Here is a 9,061-nt window from a genome sequence, read left to right on the forward strand (position 1 = left end):
TCGTTCAGCCCTAACCGTTACAATGTAGTACAGGGATGTCCATAACAGACCTTTGTCAATGCTGCTGTGGGCCAAGTTGAGGAGCTGTGGAGAACGGGCCTCCAGGATTTGCTGGTGCAGGTTGATGTAGCGCAGGGTCCACCAGGGCAGCAGCTAAAATACATGGGAAAAAACAAAAAGAAACGAAAAGATTAGAACATGTCTGTTGACTTTATACATCTATCAGCTAATGTTTTGTATATCTGGTATCCATTACCTTAAAGGGTAACTAGCGTTTTTTTCAACCTGGACCCTATGTTCTTATGTTTTTGTGTCTAAGAGACTGATGGAACAAGTCTTTGACATTGGTCCAGTATTAAGAGAGATCACTGCAGTCGGCAGCGGTGAAACAAGCTACAACCTAAGTTAATAGGATAATTGTCCAGCTTATATTTACCTTCACAAAAGTGCTCGTTTTACCGCTGACAGACTCAGATTAATATTCTAAGTGTGTGACAACATTATGGAAAGGACTTCTAAGGAGGTCGACCTTTTCCAGCTCTGTTTTCTCAGTGCTAAGCTGCTATGTGAGAGACGCAGTTTCACAAGTGTTTAGGGGTACGCAGTAGGAAGTAACGGTACACATGTGGACAAAAATCATAAGTACCGGTACTCCGTGGGTTCCGGCCCTGCTATGATCACTACTACTGTCATTACTAAAGCAAATAGACAGCACCTTAGAATAACGTTACGTGAAACAGTGATTTAATGTCACTGCTCATTTTACATACAGTTTAGCAACAAAACCTCCTAAAAAGGGAAGAGAGAGTGGATGAAATAATAAAATTCTGAAGCAGCGATGGCAATAATGTAGCAGTGGCGGCGCGGCGCTGCTTTATGTATATAGCAGAAACACAGGCACTGATTTACTGATTATTTTCATGTATAAACAAGATACATTTAGGATTATTTCTGGTATAAGCATATCTTGTTTGAAATAATGTATACCACAAATACAGGCCTAGACTTTAAATTATTGAAAATAACTTTAAATAGTAATATGGCGTACCTGAGGATCCAACATTTTGCAGTAAGTAAATGTAATGCATTACATTATATTAGGTCATTTACATTAAATAGGTCAATATCATGAAATAAATCTTTTGATTTTACTGTGATTTTAATACAACATACTTTCAGTTTAGGGGGTACATGCTTAGGTTAATAAATAAACCCTTAAAAAAGGCCTTTTAGCACAAATCAAACACCAACATTCAGGCTGCTGCATGCTGGAGCTAGCCTAGGTGCTGACCACGCAGTAAAAACAGCCAACCCTCTTGTTTTTGGGGTCTGACCAGAACACAAACCGGCAGGGAGGGAAAAAAAAGTATGTCTTGCAGCCATGTAAGTATATTTCCTCCTACACCAAAACCCCCTCACCCCTTGCACCCTCCTGTTCTCATGCTCATTCTGGGAGAGTGGAAGTGAACCGTGTAAAAAATCTTATTTGTGTGTCAGGGAGGATTTCTCCTGCCTCATATCCAATGCAAGATGACCCCAGCCTCTGTGGCATGGTTGCATGGAGGTGTAATTGCCTGTCTCACTGAATCAATATCCTCCAGCGCACACACACACTCTAACTGAGCATGTTCACAAATATATTCATCATGTCAGCATACACATGTAAACCTGTCTCCTGAGCAGCAGAGCTTTGCTTTCTCCTTCCATATTTACTGTTGTGCAGTGGGCTATGACCAGCTGCCAGAGGGGGATGGACTATGAATGAACAGAGTTGGGTAGAGGAGGGGAGGGTGAAAAACATCTTCTGGAGGGAGCATTGGTAGGGCAATGCACTTAAAGTTAGACAGCCCCCGCTGCTTGGAGGAGAATGGTGCTGGTAATTCATTCTCCTTTCCCTCATTAGCATGTTAAGAGTCGTTATTGATTTCTTTACTATTCGAATTATATTCAACTTTCGGAATTCGTTCCAACAGCCCTACCGTCGATGGGGTTGAAAGCTCAGAAAAAGCTTTAAGAACTCTGTTGTCCCAATTGCATATTGATCGTATCAATCATCACCTGATCGTAGCAGTTTTGAGTCCTGAGTTCAACTTGTAAAGTTCAAACTCTCCAGAATGCTAATTCAAATATGAAGTATTTTGTATTGAGAAAGGCCACATGTATAGATTTATTCATTTATTTATGACGACAATTTACATTTATCAACATTTCTGTAAATTAGCCAATGTTAGCCAGCCAGCTAATTTTAGCTAGTTACCTAGCATGTACGTCATACTACAGTGCCTTCCTAACAGCAATAAAGAACACACCAGTCCTCAAGCTGGACTCACCTGATTAAACACCAGTTAACATCCCATGCACAAAGCCAAAGTTAACCATAGGCACTATGAGGTCCACTCTCTGCCGTTCTAAGTACAAAGGACTAAAATTACCTACAGAAAACTTTCTAGACACTGTATCAATATAGCATTACACATTCTAAAATGTTCTTTTAGGGGCTGAATTAATTAATTACCATTAAACAAAATTAGGGCTGAAAGATTTTTGAAAATAATCTAATGGCGATTTTGACAGTGTAATTTTTTTACAGTGCACAGAGAGGAGCTGCCTCCAGCCCCTCCCCCTCGTGAAGTTGCGTGCTGCTGTGTGCACTTGTTCAGAGAGGCTATCGTTACGTTAGCTAGTTGCTGGTGTTCTTGCCATGGGATTAACTGTACTAATAAAACTGTTGAAACCAGTTCTGCGTTCCTGTATCCATTAACTGCACGTATGGACTCGAACCAGAATAAAACCCTTCATTTTATTAAAATGGCTGTAAAAGTTTTAAACTACAACTCAGAGTTGTTTGAATGACAGAAATCAGCTCAAGGTACGGCGTAGCGTTAGCGTGCTAAGTTGATGCTTTCTCTGCGGAGTGCAGACTGATTTGCTCTCGCGAGTCATGTGACCAAATCGCAGCCTTTGCGATTAGGAAATCGCGTTTTAACATATCGCGATATTATCGCAAATGCAATTAATCGTTCAGCCCTAAACAAAATCTCCTAAAATAAAATAAGTCATCATTGGGACAGAAAGACCTTACCTGGAGGCTGTCCATCTTTGAGCAGCACTTGTTGAGAATAACCCTGGCCAGCAGGAGGAGGAAGGGGTTGGCCACCAGGCTGTACACAGACTCCCCGTCCAGGAGCAGGCTGGAGTGGATAGCCTCAACCAGGGTCTGGGGGTGCCAATCAAAGATATGCAAATCTGAGTTAAAGCCCAGAAGCCTCTGCCACGGAAGCATCATTCCAGTTTTATCCAGATCAACAACTAACTCATTCAAAATGTTGTCACGCACAAACCATTCAATCACACTTTAGTGAAGCGTTTATGTATTTTAAATCACTGCTTATTAATACACACCTTTGCATACTCAAGTCAATTTCATTTACATAGCCCAATATCACACATTTGCCTCAGGGGGCTTTACAATCTGTACAGCATATGACACCCTCGGTCCTTTCACCCTCACAGTTTAGCCCAGAACCAATTAAACATGTCTTTTTAATACAGTGACTCATGCACTACAGTAGGGTAGTATCGATATTGACAAAATGTGATATTGCGATATTGATATTAATTTTGATATTTTTAAACATGTAAAATTACAAAAGTTACGGGAAAACGCATCAAAATAGATTCACAACAAATTAAACAAGTTTATTTCAACTGACGGTCATATTGGACTGGTCCAACATGAATATATAAATAAATAAGGACCATGTCTACAGAACAGGACATGTTTTACTGGTTGGACAGTAGGGGTGCACGATATATCGACTCAATATCGTTATCGCGATATCACGTTGTGCGATATTATACCGAAAGTCTTGCAATAATTACACGATATTTTGTTTGCGCTGCATCCCGCCCGACATGTACCCAAAGAGTATAGAAGCAACAAGAGGCTGAGTGTTACATTCAGTCCAAGATGGCGGAGCTGCAGTTCCATTGAGTTTCTCCTCGTTACGTCTATACTCTTTGATGCACCTCTCGAAAAATACACATCACTTGGTAGCGTTGTATTTCCCCCGACTCGTGTCCTGGTTCTCCTTCTCCATCAACAACATGAAATCAAGGAGAGGGTTAACTTCTCCTGGTTCTCCTTCTCCAGAAACAACATGAAATCAAGGAGAGGGTTAACTTCTCCTGGTTCTCCTCCAGAAACAACATGAAATCAAGGAGAGGGTTAACTTCTCCTGGTTCTCCTTCTCTATAACAACATGAAATCAAGGAGAGGGTTAACTTCTCCTGGTTCTCCTTCTCTATAACAACATGAAATCAAGGAGAGGGTTAACTTCTCCTGGTTCTCCTTCTCTATAACAACATGAAATCAAGGAGAGGGTTAACTTCTCCTGGTTCTCCTTCTCCATCAACAACATGAAATCAAGGAGAGGGTTAACTTCTCCTGGTTCTCCTTCTCTATAACAACATGAAATCAAGGAGAGGGTTAACTTCTCCTGGTTCTCCTTCTCTATAACAACATGAAATCAAGGAGAGGGTTAACTTCTCCTGGTTCTCCTTCTCTATAACAACATGAAATCAAGGAGAGGGTTAACTTTTCCTGGTTCTCCTTCTCTATAACAACATGAAATCAAGGAGAGGGTTAACTTCTCCTGGTTCTCCTTCTCTATAACAACATGAAATCAAGGAGAGGGTTAACTTCTCCTGCTCCAGATTTTCCACTGTGGTCAGAAAGAAGAGAGGAGACACTTAAGTTTCTCTAACCAACACTCTAGGGTCACTATTCGCTCCGAAGAAAATTGCCGTCACTCTCTCACCTTTTCTTCGCTCTACCACACACACCCACACACACCCACATGCTCGACACACACACCAGAGCACGTATAAACAACTGCGTGGAGCCTCCGCAGAACCATAAAACGAAGCAAAAGAAAGGAAAGGAGCTAAAGAGAGAACAAAGAGTGGAGCAAAAAGAACACAAAAGTAAGAAAATGAGTGTTGCTCTGGGAGACGACGAAATAACAGAGACTGAAAGGAAACTTTAGAGGCCAAAAGTAACCCTACAGTCACATTAGCTACAAAAGAGAGCGACATGCACTCGCTTGTGGGTGCTCCTGGGCGTGCCTAGCCTACCCCTGGTTGCTTGGCAACAGTAAACAGAAATTCTCCGGTGCTACCTTAAACCACGTCTTCTTCAGGGATCTGAAATTATCGTAGGTGCATGTCCACTGTGAGAGACATAATCTAAAAAAGAAAAACCAGAAATCACAATGTATGATTTTTTAACTATTTATTTGTATGATACAGCTGCAAATAAGTATTTGAACACCTGTCTATCAGCTAGAATTCTGACCCTCAAAGACCTGTTAGTCTGCCTTTAAAATGTCCACCTCCACTCCATTTATTATCCTAAATTAGATGCACCTGTTTGAGGTCGTTAGCTGCATAAAGACACCTGTCCACCCCATACAATCAGTAAGAATCCAACTACTAACATGGCCAAGACCAAAGAGCTGTCCAAAGACACTAGAGACTAAATTGTACACCTCCACAAGGCTGGAAAGGGCTACGGGGAAATTGCCAAGCAGCTTGGTGAAAAAAGGTCCACTGTTGGAGCAATCATTAGAAAATGGAAGAAGCTAAACATGACTGTCAATCTCCCTCGGACTGAGGCTCCATGCAAGATCTCACCTCGTGGGGTCTCAATGATCCTAAGAAAGGTGAGAAATCAGCCCAGAACTACACGGGAGGAGCTGGTCAATGACCTGAAAAGAGCTGGGACCACCGTTTCCAAGGTTACTGTTGGTAATACACTAAGACGTCATGGTTTGAAATCATGCATGGCACGGAAGGTTCCCCTGCTTAAACCAGCACATCAAGGCCCGTCTTAAGTTCGCCAATGACCATTTGGATGATCCAGAGGAGTCATGGGAGAAAGTCATGTGGTCAGATGAGACCAAAATAGAACTTTTTGGTCATAATTCCACTAACCGTGTTTGGAGGAAGAAGAATGATGAGAACACCATCCCTACTGTGAAGCATGGGGGTGGTAGCATCATGCTTTGGGGGTGTTTTTCTGCACATGGGACAGGGCGACTGCACTGTATTAAGGAGAGGATGACCGGGGCCATGTATTGTGAGATTTTGGGGAACAACCTCCTTCCCTCAGTTAGAGCATTGAAGATGGGTCGAGGCTGGGTCTTCCAACATGACAATGACCCGAAGCACACAGCCAGGATAACCAAGGAGTGGCTCTGTAAGAAGCATATCAAGGTTCTGGCGTGGCCTAGCCAGTCTCCAGACCTAAACCCAATAGAGAATCTTTGGAGGGAGCTCAAACTCCGTGTTTCTCAGCGACAGCCCAGAAACCTGACTGATCTAGAGAAGATCTGTGTCGAGGAGTGGGCCAAAATCCCTCCTGCAGTGTGTTAACCTGGTGAAAAACTACAGGAAACGTTTGACCTCTGTAATTGCAAACAAAGGCTACTGTACCAAATATTAACATTGATTTTCTCAGGTGTTCAAATACTTATTTGCAGCTGTATCATACAAATAAATAGTTAAAAAAATCATACATTGTGATTTCTGGATTTTTTTTTTTAGATTATGTCTCTCACAGTGGACATGCACCTACAATGACAATTTCAGACCCTCCATGATTTCTAAGTGGGAGAACTTGCAAAATAGCAGGGTGTTCAAATACTTATTTTCCTCACTGTATATTTATACTGTCCAACCAGTAAAACATGTCCTGTTCTATAGACGTACTCTTTATTTATATATTTATACTGTCCAACCAGTAGAACATGTCCTGTTCTATAGACATGGTCCTTATTTATATATTTATACTGTCCAACCAGTAAAACAATGTCCTGTTCTATAGACATGCTCTTTATTTATATATTTATACTGTCCAACCAGTAGAACATGTCCTGTTCTACATGCTCTTTATTTATATATTTATACTGTCCAACCAGTAGAACATGTCCTGTTCTATAGACGTGCTCTTTATTTATATATTTATACTGTCCAACCAGTAGAACATGTCCTGTTCTACATGCTCTTTATTTATATATTTATACTGTCCAACCAGTAGAACATGTCCTGTTCTATAGACATGCTCTTTATTTATTATTTATACTGTCCAACCAGTAGAACATGTCCTGTTCTATAGACGTACTCTTTATTTATATATTTATACTGTCCAAGCAGTAGAACATGTCCTGTTCTACATGCTCTTTATTTATACTGTCCAACCAGTAGAACATGTCCTGTTCTACATGCTCTTTATTTATATATTTATACTGTCCAACCAGTAGAACATGTCCTGTTCTATAGACATGCTCTTTATTTATATATTTATACTGTCCAACCAGTAGAACATGTCCTGTTCTATAGACATGCTCTTTATTTATATATTTATACTGTCCAAGCAGTAGAACATGTCCTGTTCTACATGCTCTTTATTTATATATTTATACTGTCCAACCAGTAGAACATGTCCTGTTCTACATGCTCTTTATTTATATATTTATACTGTCCAACCAGTAGAACATGTCCTGTTCTACATGCTCTTTATTTATATATTTATACTGTCCAACCAGTAGAACATGTCCTGTTCTACATGCTCTTTATTTATATATTTATACTGTCCAACCAGTAGAACATGTCCTGTTCTACATGCTCTTTATTTATATATTTATACTGTCCAACCAGTAGAACATGTCCTGTTCTACATGCTCTTTATTTATATATTTATACTGTCCAACCAGTAGAACATGTCCTGTTCTACATGCTCTTTATTTATATATTTATACTGTCCAAGCAGTAGAACATGTCCTGTTCTACATGCTCTTTATTTATATATTTATACTGTCCAACCAGTAGAACATGTCCTGTTCTACATGCTCTTTATTTATATATTTATACTGTCCAACCAGTAGAACATGTCCTGTTCTACATGCTCTTTATTTATATATTTATACTGTCCAACCAGTAGAACATGTCCTGTTCTGTAGACATGCTCTTTATTTATATATTTATACTGTCCAACCAGTAGAACATGTCCTGTTCTATAGACATGCTCTTTATTTATATATTTATACTGTCCAACCAGTAGAACATGTCCTGTTCTACATGCTCTTTATTTATATATTTATACTGTCCAACCAGTAGAACATGTCCTGTTCTATAGACATGCTCTTTATTTATATATTTATACTGTCCAACCAGTAGAACATGTCCTGTTCTACATGCTCTTTATTTATATATTTATACTGTCCAACCAGTAGAACATGTCCTGTTCTATAGACATGCTCTTTATTTATATATTTATACTGTCCAACCAGTAGAACATGTCCTGTTCTATAGACATGCTCTTTATTTATATATTTATACTGTCCAACCAGTAGAACATGTCCTGTTCTACATGCTCTTTTATATATTTATACTGTCCAACCAGTAGAACATGTCCTGTTCTACATGCTCTTTTATATATTTATACTGTCCAACCAGTAGAACATGTCCTGTTCTACATGCTCTTTATTTATATATTTATACTGTCCAACCAGTAGAACATGTCCTGTTCTACATGCTCTTTATTTATATATTTATACTGTCCAACCGGTAGAACATGTCCTGTTCTACATGCTCTTTTATATATTTATACTGTCCAACCGGTAGAACATGTCCTGTTCTACATGCTCTTTATTTATATATTTATACTGTCCAACCAGTAGAACATGTCCTGTTCTACATGCTCTTTATTTATATATTTATACTGTCCAACCAGTAGAACATGTCCTGTTCTACATGCTCTTTATTTATATATTTATACTGTCCAACCAGTAAAACATGTCCTGTTCTATAGACATGCTCTTTATTTATTTATTTATTTTATACTGTCCAACCAGTAGAACATGTCCTGTTCTACATGCTCTTTATTTATTTATGTATACTGTCCAACCAGTAGAACATGTCCTGTTCTACATGCTCTTTATTTATTTATGTATACTGTCCAACCAGTAGAACATGTCCTGTTCTATAGACATGCTCTTTA

The 9,061-nt window shown here is 39.4% G+C and overlaps 1 protein-coding gene across 1 annotated transcript in view; it reads right to left on the reverse strand.

The window, feature by feature from the left end:
• Window positions 1–9,061, reverse strand: part of ttc27 (tetratricopeptide repeat domain 27) — a 115,866-nt gene that overhangs the window by 75,285 nt on the left and 31,520 nt on the right. Inside the window, exons 4-5 of the mRNA XM_031299979.2 lie at window positions 3,083–3,223; window positions 51–153 (exon numbers count right to left, since the gene is read on the reverse strand). Coding sequence (XP_031155839.1) covers window positions 51–153; window positions 3,083–3,223 — 244 coding nt within the window. The remainder of the gene's footprint in view (window positions 1–50; window positions 154–3,082; window positions 3,224–9,061) is intronic.

The sequence above is a fragment of the Sander lucioperca genome, chromosome 15 (genome assembly GCF_008315115.2).
Source record: "Sander lucioperca isolate FBNREF2018 chromosome 15, SLUC_FBN_1.2, whole genome shotgun sequence".
NCBI classification, from domain to species: domain Eukaryota; kingdom Metazoa; phylum Chordata; class Actinopteri; order Perciformes; family Percidae; genus Sander; species Sander lucioperca.